The sequence below is a fragment of the Capricornis sumatraensis genome, chromosome 16 (assembly GCF_032405125.1).
Source record: "Capricornis sumatraensis isolate serow.1 chromosome 16, serow.2, whole genome shotgun sequence".
Classification (NCBI taxonomy): Eukaryota; Metazoa; Chordata; class Mammalia; order Artiodactyla; family Bovidae; genus Capricornis; species Capricornis sumatraensis.
In genome coordinates, this window is record NC_091084.1 from 51,253,954 (window position 1) to 51,269,006 (window position 15,053).

Here is a 15,053-nt window from a genome sequence, read left to right on the forward strand (position 1 = left end):
AGAAGTCGCAGGAAAGAATATTGGATTTGGAGTCAGAGAGACTCGGATTTAATGTGAAGGGCTACAACACAGGAGCAGTTCACTCAGAGGTCAGCCACTAGAGTTGAGTCTCAGTTTTCTCATCTGTATAATGGGAGGGGGGAGGTGGCCTTGTCCAAAGTCTCTGCTGGTTCTGACATGGAGAAATTCAGTCAAAAATTCTTATGCACAAATCAATCCATTTATTATGCTCAAAATGTTTTGTACAAGAGTCAAAAGCAAGAAAAATACGGCACCTTAGGAATGCCTGGTTTCAGGAAGTGTAAGGCCATCTCCATGGGGGAATAAAGCAGCTAGTCACTCTTTCAGACCCTCTCTCTATCAGACTGCATGAGCTCTCACCCTTGCCTCTCCCTGGGTATCTGATTCAATTGTCCTTCTCTCTCTCCAAACAGGCACTCTTCTTATATCCCAATGCACATAACAATACATCCTCAATTTGGGCAACAAGTAGACAATGATCAGATTCTCTGAATTCTAATCGCTATTTTCCTACAGAGAAATGTCCTCAGCTCATACCTGGGCTCAACATATTAGGGGTGGTAAACTTTTGCAAGATAAAATTATGTCATAGTGACATGACTTATAGGGCCCGATATTGTGGATGAGGGGAAACAGCCTTAAAAAGAAATTTACGACATTGATAATGAAATGAGAATTTCATGCCAGGCAATACACTAGCACAGTACATGAAATATAATAGGAGGTTTGCAAAGATTTAAATTGTTATTATCATTAGGTTTTAGACATGTTGGTAAAAAATACAACCAGTTACTTGATTGTACTGGGACTCGATCAGGTATGGGACTTGATTTTTAGAATTCAGATTCAATATTAGATTTTTCTTTACTATCATTCTGGATCCTCTCAGTGCATGCCCAGATTGAAGAAGTCACATCTTTCTGGAGACCTGATCTGTAAACTAAGGATGTTCCCTTCCTGGTCCTTTGCCAACATCTCCTTCTTCCAGCCTCCTGCTTTCCTGATGATTGGCATCCCAGGCCTGGAGGCCATTCATGGCTGGATCTCCATCCCCTTCTCCTCCATGTACACTGCGGCCCTCGCTGGAAACTGCCTGATCCTCTTGGCTGTGAGGAGCACCCCCAGACTGCACCAGCCCATGTACTACTTCCTGTCCATGCTGGCCCTCACCGACGTGGGCCTCACCTTAGCCACAATGCCCACCACGCTGGCTGTGCTCTGGTTTGACCATCGGCTCATCGGCTTCAACGCCTGTCTGGTCCAGATGTTCTTCCTTCACTTCTTCTCCATGGTGGAGTCCTCGGTGCTCCTGGCCATGTTGTTTGACCGCTTTGTGGCCATCTCCAACCCCCTGCACTATGCTTCTGTCCTCACAAACAATGTCATCATTAGGATTGGGCTGGCCACTGTGGCCCGTGCTACTTTGGGCCTCTTCATTGTGCCATTTTTGATTAGGCGTCTAAACTTCTGCCCTGGCAATAATGTCCTGTCTCAGTCATTCTGCTTCCATCCTGACGTGATGAGAAGAGCCTGTGCTGACATCAGCATCAAATACGCTATGGGCTCTGGGTGGTTGTGTCCACTGGGGGCATAGATTCCCTGCTCATCGTCCTACCCTACACTTTCATCCTGTGCATGGTCCTGAGTCTAGCCACTCCCAGGGAGTGCATCCAGGCCTTCAGCGCCTGTGCCTCCCATATCCTGGCTGTCTTTGTCTTCTTTATTCCAGGTGTCACCATGTCCATGATCCACCGTTTTGGGAGGCACCTTCCCACTGTGGTACATGCCCTTGTTTCCTACGTGTACCTGGTGGTGCCCCCTGCACTCAACCCCGTCATCTATAGTGTCAAGTCCAAGCCTATCAGGGAGGCCATGCTCAGGATGCTAAGGGAGAAAGACAGAGGCTGATGTAATCATGACATATTACAGAGTCTGGTGAAAGTGCTGCACTCAGTATACCAGCAAATTTGGAAAACCCAGCAGTGGCCACAGGACTGGAAAAGGTCAGTGTTCATTCCAATCCCAAAGAAAGGCAATGCCAAACAATACTCACACTACCGCACAATTGCACTCATCTCACACGCTAGTAAAGAAATGCTCAAAATTCTCCAAGCCAGGCTTCAGCAATATGTGAAATTCCAGATGTTCAAGCTGGTTTTAGAAAAGGCAAAGAAACCAGAGATCAAATTGCAAACATCACTGGATCATGGAAAAAGCAAAAGAGTTCCAGAAAACACATCTATTTCTGCTTTATTGACTATGGCAAAGCCTTTGACTGTGTGGATCACAATAAATGGTGGAAATTCTGAAAGAGATGGGAATACCAGACCACGTGACCTGCCTCTTCCAAAATCTGTATATAGGTCAGGAAGCAACAGTTAGAACTGGACATGGAACAACTGATTGGTTCCAAATAGGAAAAGGAATATGTCAAGGCTGTATATTGTCACCCTGCTTATTTAACTTCTATGCAGAGTACATCATGAGAAACCCTGGGCTGGAAGAAGCACAAGCTGGAATCAAGATTACCAGGAGAAATATCAATAACCCCAGATATGCAGATGACACCACCCTTATGGCAGAAAGTGAAGAGGAACTCAAAAGCATCTTGATGAAAGTGAAAGAGGAGGGTGAAAAAGTTTACTTAAAGTTCAACATTCAGAAAACTAAGATCATGGCATCTGGTCCCATCACTTCATGGGAAATAGATGGGCAAACAGTGGAAACAGTGTCAGACTTTATTTGTTGGGGCTCCAAAATCACTGCAGATGGTGACTGCAGCCATGAAATTAAAAGACAATTACTCCTTGGAAGAAAAGTTATGACCAACTTAGATAGCATATTGAAAAGCAGAGACATTACTTTGCCAACAAATGTCCGTCTAGTCAAGGCTATGGTTTTTCCCTTGGTCATATTTGGATGTGAGAGTTGGACTGTGAAGAAAGCTGAGCGCAGAAGAATTGATGCTTTTCAACTGTGGTGTTGGAGAAGACTCTTGAGAGTCCCTTGGACTGCAAGGAGATCCAACCAGTCCATTCTAAAGGAGATCAGTCCTAGGATTTCTTTGGAAGGAATGATGCTAAAGCTGAAACTCCAGTACTTTGGCCACCTCATGCAAAGAGTTGATTCATTGGAAAAGACTCTGATGTTGGGAGGGATTGGGGGCAGGAGGAGAAGGGGACGACAGAGGATGAGATGGCTGGATGGCATCACTGACTTGATGGACATGAGTTTGAGTGAACTCTGGGAGTTGGTGATGGACAGGGAGGCCTGGCGTGCTGCGATTCACGGGGTCCCAAAGAGTCAGATATGACTGAGCAACTGAACTGAACTGAACAGAGTCTGGATACCACAAAAGACGCTTTCTGCAGCCTCATAGGATCCTGCTACCCTCAGCAAGCACTGCCAATTCCTAGCCTGTGCTCATGCAGTGGGATGACAGTGAGGCTTCTTCATGATACAGATGGACGTTCGCCATTTACTTTGTACCCGAAGCAGTGCTGGGGAGCAAAGGCTAAGAAATGTTTTAATCATGGTCCTTTCTTTCTAGGAGTTCACAATATTGTGCCAGGATAAAGGTATGTAAATACACAATCAGAGTATAGATTTAAACATACCATAATAAAATTTAGTGCAAGAGATCACAAGAACAATAAATCCATACATGCTAGAACTTTCCTAGGAAGATCAGACAAACCTCCACAAAGGGGAGAAGGCTTTTTATTTCATCTTGAAAACTGTATAGGGTTTTTCTAGGCAAAGTATGAATTACGGAAGAGGAAAATCTAAAGGAAAAAACAACATGAAAAAGTCATCTTTAATTTTTTCATAAATTTTTATTGAACAAGTGAATAAATGTGTTAATCATGTGATATGGTGCCACCTGCCTAAGCACTAACTCTTCTTGTAACCCCTCTCAGGAGTGTCTTTTTCTCCAAGAGACTCACTTGCCTGACAGATTCCATGGTGAAGTCTGACACTGACAGTTGCATCCTCTCCTATAACCCCATTTCAGATTTCCAACCAAGTCTTCACACCCTTATTCTTGAAGTGTGTTAGAGTTAAGAACTCTACATCCTTGTTGGCTTCCTTAGGAATAGCAGATTACAGTCTGGTTCTGCTTCAGCTTCATATTCTTTGGATCAAATCTAGGATAACAAAAACTATGAGATTCCAGGGGAATGGACATGAAGTACTTTGAAAGTACTTTGCTTAAGAGATAAACAATGAACATCAACCCTGAAAGCCTAAGGCAATGTTATCATATATCCCTTTCCCAAGTTCAGATCTGCCTATGTCAAGAAGGCCAGCCATAGTGGAAGGGAATGGCCCTCCACATGTATGTCCATTGCATACAAGGGAATCTTCTCAACTTTATTAAAAGAGTGATATAAGATACATTATTATCTTAAACAGATACAACTCAGCGATCTCATTCGAGCTTTTCTGAACTGAAAATGGTCCAGTTCTAACAATCTTCAAGAAGTCAGAGCACACTGAAGAGAGAATACTTCTTCTGGCCTGACAAATCATGAATAACTTCATTTTATAAGGAGTTATTAAAAAGAAAAAAAAAGGCAAAAGATCAGTTCATACAATACAACAGAGTGAAACAAAGGCTTTAAAAATGCATGAAATCAATCAGAGACACCAAGTAGCTGAATACTATGTTGTGTGGAAGAATTATAAATGTTATACTGGAAAAATAAGACAGGAACAGGTATTAAAGGGAAAGGTGTAGCCTACTGTCTTTCTGAGAAGTAAAAATTTTTATGGGAAGTAACAAAAGATCTTTGATGGATTTTAAGCAGGGAAGTTAATCAGAGGTGTGTTTGGAAAAAAACTCATACCAGCTTTGTGGGATTTAGGTCTGGTGCAAATGATATTCAAAGCAAGGAGACCAGTGTGAAGGTTTTGACAATGACAATTGGTTTTGACAATGACAAGCAGCAGGGGAGTATCTGGACTAGAGAGCTGGTGGTCATAACTGGGAACACAAGACACGTTTATGAATCATTTCTAGGGAAAACCTAAAAAAAAAAAAGAGTAAGTGACTTAAAGACTGAAATTTCATGTTATTCTAACTTTTCTAGGACCCAGAAAAGGGCCAATTAGCTGTAATGGTGAGGCCAGAGACAAGAATATCTAAACAAAGGAAATGGGGCCAAAAAAAGATGTCCAGGTAAAATGTACATGATACAAGTTCTTTGAAAAGTGAAAGTGTTAGTTGCTGAGTCGTGTTTAACTCTTTGCGACCCCATGAATTGTCGCCTACCAGACTCCTCTGCCTGTGGGTTTTCCCAGGCAAGAATATTGGAATGGGTTGCCTTTCCCTTCCTCAGGGGATCTTCCCAACCCAGGGATCAAACCCAGGTCTCCCATATTGCAGGCAGATTCTTACTATTAAAACTACCCAGGAAACCTCTAATTTCCAGTCAACTCTCCTAAAAAAGGCAGCCTCTCTTTTCATCCTAGTTCTTACCTCTGGGCCCTCCAGATGACCCAGTAAGTACTGAAGTAAATGACCAGATATAGTTTTGTCCCTAAATCTGGCATTTAGTACTTATTGAGAAACACAGGAAGGAAGGTAGTGGAAGTGTTGATGTGTGTGCATGTGGGTGTACATTCAGCAAATGGTTAATCCACTTAGGATCAAAACCATGAAACTTTGTCCTGAGCATATTAACTACTATACACTTGCAATCTCTTTTGAAATCTAAGATAATAGCTGCATCCCCAGAAATAAAAGTAAAAAAATGTGTCTTTCTGATTTGCCTCTTTTTACTCATTTGTCTATGACTCTTTGGGATTTCAACTATGAAACAGATACCCACATTCATCATACAGAAGCATGTATACAAACACTTATTAGAAATCTGGAAGAATAAACACCAAAATGCCAGCAGTACTTTTTTTTTTTCTTTAGGGTGACAAGTTTACTGGAGTTTTTATTACATTTTTATTTCTGTTATATTTTCAGAATGTCTAAGATTTTTGTTTACTGTGATCATATACTGCTTTCCTAATAAGAAAAAGTCTTTCTCTTCTCTCTCATTCTGTTTCTTTCAGTCTCAGTGTCAGGGCACTATTGGGGACTGGGATGATCCTCCATACAGTTCAGAATGACCCTAGCTGACACTGACTAGTTTATATACCTCGATATGCTGGTCACCACTCACCGGGCACAGCAGATTCCATACTGCTCACAATTCTCATCTTCTGGATTCCAGTCCAAGAAATTGGATATGCTCTCTTGATATCTTTTCTACTGAATAGTCCTGTGCTTCTGGCTATGGCAAAAAAAGTCTGGCCAGCCATGTGCCATGCTCTCTACTCTCCTACCTGCTTCTCACACTTCCCTACCTCTCCTTAGGTCTGCCTAGCACTCCCCTGTGGGTGGAGATCTCATTCCTGCTCCATTCATTCCTCCCGCACCCCTGCAATGCCCACACACATTCTTCCCATTTGGCTTCCTTCTGGAAGTGCTATACTTGGCTTGTGGGGCTCCTGGGTGGGCCTTTGGAACTATACTTATGCTAAATACAGCTATCAGGGATACAGTCTTAAAAAAAAAAAAGTCTGTATTGCATGACACAACATGTGGGATCTTAATTCCCCATCTTAATTCCCCAATCAAACCCATGGCACTTTGATGCTGTGGGTGTCCCCAGCAGGGTACCTCAGAACCCTGGGAATACATGTTCCACTTGAATGTTCTATTCACTTTCTGTGGCCCTATGCTTGCCTTAGCTTTTCTTCCTTGCTGGTTACCTGGGCCACTGACCCTACTCAGTCTCACAATGCTTTGTGCTCTTGACTCCCTGGTCTATGGTACCAGCCCTGCCCTTTCTGCCACGAGCTTCTAAGTTTTCTCAGCTGCATCTCTCTATAAAGTGTGTCTCCAGATATCCAGTGAATGCCCCAACTACTAATCATACTATTACCTGAAATAGCCACTGTTTGGGAATTACCCAAACATATTCCTGTTGCTACAATGTAAGTACAATGGCAAATAGGCTGGGAACCTTTGAAATTAAAGCCATCAACAACATTAACAGGAGATTCCTAAATACAATACTGAACGAGAAAGGAACTTAAATACAGAAAATTCGAGACTTCGAGACTCTAGAATGTCTGACTTACTACCCCACTAGTCTAACAACCCCTCCTCAAAGATGGGATTGGGCATCAAAAGATAATGTTTTAAGCCCATGTGATCTCACTGACCATCAGTTCCCCCATCAGTACAATAGGGACACTAATCATTCCTACCGAAATCAAAAGGTTGATAAGAAAATTGGAAAATAAGGAAAACTGTCCAGAGTCTATGAAAATTCTCAGATACAGTATCATCTTTCATTAATGTGGATAAATGTAATCTTCTGTGAATTTACTTTCAATCCTCTTCTTAAGGAATGGTAGTCAGAAAAAAAGAGAAATCATGTTTTTTCTGTGGAGGTCACCTTGAAGAGGGAAATCCAGGTATGTCTCCTTTCCTAAGATTCAAATGGTAGGGGATTCTGAAGAGGAAGTCAGTTTTAAGCCAGATTATCTAATTGTATTATGTTCTTGTATTTAATTTTTGTCATACTCAAACCTTTCATAAATATCCTTTAGAAATATCACCCTTATCTCAGAATGCTGTGAACTATCAGTGCAAGCAATTATCTGAATGGTTTGGACTTGAGAATTGAACTGAATTCCAACCAAATGGGAAGTAACAACCACAACTACCCCGAAGAACTAAAGGGAAAAATAAAATTGAAAAATAAGGATTGGGAATATACAGTTCTGCTGCCCCTACACACATGGAGATCCTCCAACCAGTTTCATCTTTAAAGGATCAGTTGTGTTTTTATTAAGAATTTTTTCCCTAATACTGTCCTCCAAAATGTTGATATTAAAATCCGAACTGAAAGACTTTGCACGAAAAAGAAATTTGATCCCTTAGGGATCCAAAGTGTGGGTGGTCACATGAAAAAGACGAAGGATGCGCTGTCGGATCTCCTTTGTCTTCACTCCGTAGACAATAGGGTTGAGCACGGGAGGAACAAGCAGGTAGGTGTTGGCCAGGATGATGGGCAGGAGAGAGTCCTGCCGCTTGCCAAACCGGTGCACCATAGACAAGCCAATGAACGGTACATAGAATATAAAAACAGCACACACATGAGAGACACATGTACCAAATGCTTTTGCCTGGGCTTCACGTGTCAAGCCCAACACAGTCTTGAGGATAAGCAGATATGACAAAGAGATGAGAAGTGAGTCCAGGCCAATGGCTGAGATGATGACGATGAGGCCATAGATGATATTGACGTGGATGTCAGCACAGGCCAGCTTCATGACATCTTGGTGCAGGCAGTAGGAATGGGAAAGGATATTGGAGCGGCAGAAGGGTAGCCTTTTGATGAAGACAGGCAGGGGTGCCATAAGCGCAACCCCCCGCACCACAGCAGCCATGCCAATCTTGGTTACACGAGGCAATGTTAGCACAGTGGCATGGCGTAGGGGGTGGCAGATGGCCACATAGCGGTCAAAGGCCATGGCCAGCAGCACTGTGGACTCCATGCCAGATAAAGAGTGGATGGCAAACATCTGTAACAGACAAGCGTCAAACTGGATGGTGGTGGAGTTGAACCAGAAGATGGCCATCATTTTGGGCATGGATGAGGTGGAGATGAGAACATCAAGGCCAGAAAGCATGCAAAGAAAGATGTACATGGGTTCATGTAGACTGTGCTCTGTCCGCACAATGTAGATGATCGTCAGGTTACCTAGCACAGCAATGAGGTAGAGGGAACACAATGGGAAGGCCAGCCAGAACTGAGCTTCTTCCAAGCCTGGCAGGCCTATTAGGATGAAATATGTGGCACTGGATTCGTTGCCATTAGGACCCACCATTGTGAAGAAGCTGAGCTGCAACCACTGCCAGGCACGTAGAGGCTGGAATACAAAGAGAAGCCATTGTCAGATCCTCTAAGATTTTTCTGTCATTTTCCTCCCCACCTCCACCCTCCCTGTTCCATGCCCTATTCTCTGATAAGAACTCTAATTTCATTGCCTATCCAAACTCTGATTCTATTCTAAATTCAACTTAACTATCCTGCATAACTCAAGGCCCAAATGGGCATTCACCCAGTCTTACTCACTAGCCTCACCTCAAAGTGAATTCGGAAAACAAATAAAATACTGAAGCAAAAATTCTAAGTGTTTTAAATCATGTAGTTCACCAAGAAGAGATAGTTGACTAGTTCATATCAGACATAGATGATAAAAACTCCCATTGATTCTATCCTAACTACCCTGTGCTCCCCTATCTTTAATACCTACTGTGATTCTATCATTAGACTATCTTCAAGACTAATCACGGTCCAATGTAGCAATACTCTAGTAATACAGACTAACACTGAAATATAACCTTATCACTAATTCTAATGACCTCTCCAGTTCTAGCCTTAACCCTAACTTTAGCATTAACCTAAGACTTCACTCCAGTAGCTATATAAAACAATGTAAAACTTAATAATGGCCTTCCCAGGTGTCTCAATGGTTAAGAATCCACCTGCCAATGCAAGAGATGTGGGTTTGATCCCTGGGTTGGAAAGATCCCTTGGAGAAGGAAACAGCAATCCCCTCCAGTATTCTTGCTTGGGAAATCCCATGGACAGCTCCAGTCCATGGGGTCATGAAAGAGTTAGACACGACTTAGCAACTAAACAATAAAGACTTAACTCTTGTAGCTATTTAAAACTTAATATAAAACTTAATAATACCTATTTTATTATGGTAACCCTTAATTCAATTAAAAAAAAAAAAGATACACTAAACTCATCCTGAACTCTAACTCTACATTTTTACTCTTGCTTAAATGTTCACCCAAAGTCTTACACTTGTTCAGACTGCCCAGTTTATATCATTAAAGGAACAATGACCGCAATGGATGCCATAGGTGTCCCACTCAGATCCCCTTCACCAAGCCAATGCATCTATATCCCTTCTGCAGTGGATGTTGAGTAAGACAGAGTCAGAATTCTTCCTTTCTACAGAAAATTTTTATTTACCAAATGAGAGGCACTTCACCCAGAAAGTCATGTTATCCCCACCAGGGCAGATCTAGAGTGATCTAGATGTCAGCAATGAGTGCCTGACACAATGGTACACAAGGCCAGCCTCCTTGACTCCAGGTGGGACCAAAGCTGTGAGGCAACGTGTGCTCCAAAGCTTCCTGAGGAACCAAACCTGTAGCTGGTCTCCAGTTGAAACCACAGCCTCACATTATTTTCTTTCCCTGCCCTATCCTATTTCCCTCACTCATCTTCTCGTGACAATATGTCCTTTAAATAAGAATTTCTATTTACGCTCTGTTTCTAGGGGACCTACTAGGCCGAAGAGAGTGGGACTGACACAGAGGACTAAACGTGAAAGATGATGGCATTAGAAGCACTGGAGGAACAATCAATCCTATACCAGGGTTCCACCATCCCCAAATCTGGCTATTGAAGTGAGGGATATAAGTAGAGATTCCTGAAGTGGGAAATATCAGACTTGAGTTTTCTCAGATCACATCTCTCTGTTGAAACAATTAGAGAGTTAACTAACTCCTCCCTGTTTCCCTTTCCTCCATTAATTCACGAATATTCACATGCTCTTATTATTTATTAGATTACATAAATTGCATTTAAAAGCCTCTTGATGAAAGTGAAAGAGGAGAGTGAAAAAGTTGGCTTAAAGTTCAACATTCAGAAAACGAAGATCATGGCATCTGGTCCCATCACTTCATGGGAAATAGATGGGGAACAGTGGAAACAGTGTCTGACTTTATTTTGGGGGGCTCCAAAATCACTGCAGATGGTGATTTCAGCCATGAAATTAAAAGACATTTACTCCTTGGAAGAAAAGTTATGAACAAACTAGATAGCATATTCAAAAGCAGAGACATTACTTTGCCAACAAAGGTCCGTCTAGTCAAGGCTATGGTTTTTCCAGTGGTCACGTATGGATGTGAGATTTGGACTGTGAAGAAGGCTGAGCACTGAAGAATTAATGCTTTTGAACTGTGGTGTTGGAGAAGACTCTTGAGAGTCCCTTGGACTGCAAGGAGATCCAACCAGTCCATTCTGAAGGAGATCAGTCCTGGGGGTTCTTTGGAAGGAATGATGCTAAAGCTGAAACTCCAGTACTTTGGCCACCTCATGCGAAGAGTTGACTCATTAGAAAAGACTCTGATGTTGGGAGGGATTGGGGGCAGGAGAAAAAGGGGAAGACAGAGGATGAGATGGCTGGATGGTATCACCGACTCGATGGATGTGAGTTTGAGTGAACTCTGGGAGTTGGTGATGGACAGGGAGGCCTGGAGTGCTGTGATACATGGGGTCGCAAAGAGTCAGACACGACTGAGTGATGGAACTGAACTGAACTGAACTGACACTATATAGGGATATATATATATTATATATATAGGCTTTCTCCTTTTCCCATTTTGCTAGGGTATGTTTAAGATAATTTTATCTTGGTAAGAAAAAAGGGGCTTCCCTGGTGGCTCAGACGGTAAAGAATCCACCTGCAATGCTGGAGACCTGGGTTCAATTCCTGGGTTGGGAAGATCCCCTGGAGGAGGGTGTGGCAACACTCCAGTATTCTTGCCTGGAGAATCTCCATGGACAGAGAAACCTGGCAGACTACAGTCCATGGGTTTGCAAAGAGTCAGACATGACTGAGTGACTAAGCACAGCAAAGCAAGAAAAAAAGGACTAGGTTCTTAAGATTTGGTCCTTGATAACTGAGGTAGGGGCTTCTGCATGGGCTACCAGACAGCAGTTGAATGCAGAGAAGAGCTCACAGCCAGCATCAGGAGGGGCTTACACCATTCACTGGGCTCAGAATGTGTTGATGGTTTTTGTTCCACCATTGATCTGTCACCCAGAGGTTCCCTCGGGCCAGACACAAAGGGAGAAACACTGAGAGCATGAGTTTTAGAACAGAGAGGGACAGAGTTTAATTCCAAAAACTGGAGGGAGAAGCCCTAAGGAGTCATGCTTAATGAAGAAGTTCAGGTTAAGAGACCAAAGTCTCCAAAGTCACTTAAATCTTCTGTGCTGATCTCTCTGTAGCATATGACACTGTGATTATTTCCCTCCTTCTTAAAACTTCTCCTTGATCCTTCTTCTTCTCCTCATCTCTCTCTGACCATTAGTTCTTGGTTCTTTCTGGATCTTCAGCCTCCTTCACTTGACCCTTAAGCATGCTTTTAAATGATAATGCTCTCATAATTATATCCTCAGAGCTCTTTTCAATCTATATACATTCCCTGAGCCATCTCACCCACTTCAGTAAACCTTCAGTAAACTGTTGATTACCAAATATTCTTGGGAAGGCCTGAATTATCTTTTGTGACCCAGACTCATAATTCTAAAGTTACTAAAAAAAACAACCTAGTTGTCTCTGAAACACATCAAACTCTCCATGTCCAAAGATCAAGGTCTTCCAAGGGCAGTATTGTACAGCTGTTAAGACTGGATTTAAATTGAGCCTGGATTTAAATCCCAGGCAACAACTTTGTTAGCTGTACGATCTGGGGAAAATCATTTAACCTTTATAAGCCTCAGTTTCCTCATCGCTAAAATGAGGATAATGGTCCCTGCTTAATAGAAATCAATGTAAGGATTAACTGAGATGATCAGTGTTAAAGCTTTTAACATAATGCCTGGGACAGAGTAAATCTGCACCAAAAAAAAAAAAAAAAAATTATATGTGTTGCTGTTAACTGTTTTCCTGTAGTGTTTCCCTTTTTCTGTTATGGTGGCCTAAACAGACACAGGACTTCCCAGGTGGTGCCAATGATAAAGAACCCATCTGCCAATGGAGGAGGCATAAGAGACCCAGGTTCAATTCCTGGGTTGGAAAGATCCCCTGGAGGCGGGCATGGCAACCCACTCCATTATTCTTGCCTGGAGAATCCCATGGACAGAGAAACCTGACCGGCTACAGTTCATAGGGTCGCAAAGAGTTGGATACGACTGAAAGAACTTAGCAAACAGACACATAAACTAAATACTCTGATTCTCATAGCCATGCCCCTAGTGTTAACTTTGTCATCAGCACAATCCCAAGAATCTTCTACCCAAATGAAATCAGGTCACCATCTATTGTTTTAAAAATACCTTTTAAAACTTCAAATTAATTCTGGAATAAAGACAGAGCTACTAGGGTGTGGCAAAGCTCCGCCTTTCAGCATCGAGCCCTAGTTTCTCTCTGACCACTCTTCCCATGGCCCCTATACTCCAGGCACATTGGAATACACACCATTTCATACATGTAGCATTGATTTTGTGCCTTTGTGTCTATTTGTGTGTGTGTGTGTGTGTTTTTTTTTTTTTTACTTCTCTTTTGTCACTTTCCTCCTAAATCTCCCTCCTTTCTTCCCACTGGGCAAAATTGCATCTTCCACATCCTGGTTTACTGTCTCTCTCCTATGCACTTTCCTGAACCTCTTCCCCCTTGATCCCCTTGGGTATAATTCAATGTTTCCTCTTCTGTGCTCCCAAAGAACTTTGTTTAGATCTCTTTTTATGCATTTACCATCCTGAACTAGAATTATTGCTATGTTTGTTTGTCACTAAATTTTTAATTCCTAAATGGCAGGGACCCAATCCTGTGTTTAGTTAATGTTTGTTGAAAATAAAAAAGAGTTTTATCACAAGGATTCCTCAGTAAATGTCTAATGAGGGTAGCACAGCCAAGGGGATAAGAAAAACCGCCAATTGTCTGAACTATAGAGATTTTTGAGAAAAAATAAAAACTGGAAATTCATAGCAGGGTGTTGTAAGTTCAGAACAAGAATTTTTAGGATCAAACAGAAAAGATCTTTCTCATTCAGGGATCCAGAGGGCATGAGAATGGATATATGGAGAACAGGGCAAAAGCAAAGCCTTGATTCTAAATAAATGCAAAATGCACATATTTAACTGGGAAGGGTTAAATCTGACTCCATACTGGATCTGCTTCTGTGACTTTAAATCTTATTTTGCCAATTTTGTTACTATGTGGTTTAGTCGATAAGTCGTGTCAGACTCTTGTGACCCTATGAACTGTACTGCCAGGCTCCTTTGTCCATGGGATTCTCCAAGCAAGGATATTGGAGTGGGTTGTCATTTCCTTCTCCAGGGGATCTTCCCAACCCCTGTCCTTCTCCAGGGGATTTTCCCAACCCAGGGATTACGGGCAGATTCTTTAGCAACTGAGCTATGAGGGAAGCCCTTTTGTAGGCATTCATAACAGCCTGCCTCAGGGAACCCTGCCTGCCCACCTCTGCCTGAGCCCTGGGCTATGGTCCCTTCGTTTGACTCACAGGTAGATAGCCTGACCCTGCCCACCTGTGAAAGACTGGGACATCCTTGAGTTCTTTGTGTGGAAAATGGTGCCCTTTGTCTCTTGCTTACTCGCTTGGCTCAGAAATTCACATGTGGAGGGCCAGAATCACAGATAGCTGTGGCATATTTGTTTATTGATATGACAGGAGATACTCCATTTCATACCACCTGTGAAATGACTGTAAGGAGGTGAAACTAACACAGCCCCCTGCCTAAGGCTTGCCATTCTAGGAGACATTTGCAAGAATTAAATGATATTTTACTTTGTTTCCTCATCTCCCCCCATCTCTGATCCATAAAAGAACCTAGCATCTAAGCCCTGGCATCCAGAACAATACAATTATTTTGAGATACTAGTCTGACATTTTCTCAGTCAGTCAGCTTTCCAAAGTCATATCACTTGCCTCAACACCTCATCTCCCGGATTTATTGGCCTATCGTGTGACGAGCAGAATGAGCTTGGACTCGGCGACAACTGCAGCACAGTTTGTACCTAGGAGACAGGGTGACCAAGGACCCCCGACCTGGAGACGTCAGCAAAAAGGCTCTAGTGCTCCAGAGGGCCAGATATCAACACCATCCAGAAATTTCACATGGACAGACAATGCAAAACTGGGCAGTTCCCAGGATAAAGATGCGCTGTCTTAGGAAATATACTGAGAA

General features: G+C 42.5%; 1 protein-coding gene and 1 pseudogene across 1 annotated transcript; one reads left to right on the top strand and one right to left on the bottom strand.

The window, feature by feature from the left end:
- Positions 1-967: 967 nt before the first annotated feature.
- LOC138093120 (olfactory receptor 51I2-like) lies at positions 968-1,929 on the top strand (annotated as a pseudogene).
- Positions 1,930-7,968: 6,039 nt separating this feature from the next.
- OR51E1 (olfactory receptor family 51 subfamily E member 1) lies at positions 7,969-8,922 on the bottom strand. The gene has a single exon (XM_068989066.1). The coding sequence runs from the start codon at positions 8,920-8,922 to the stop codon at positions 7,969-7,971; it is 954 nt and encodes a 317-aa protein (XP_068845167.1).
- Positions 8,923-15,053: the final 6,131 nt, after the last annotated feature.

Bases quoted from the DNA above. Each gene is read 5' to 3' on its own strand.
- OR51E1 (XM_068989066.1), bottom strand. From the start codon at position 8,922: ATGGTGGGTCCTAATGGCAACGAATCCAGTGCCACATATTTCATCCTA.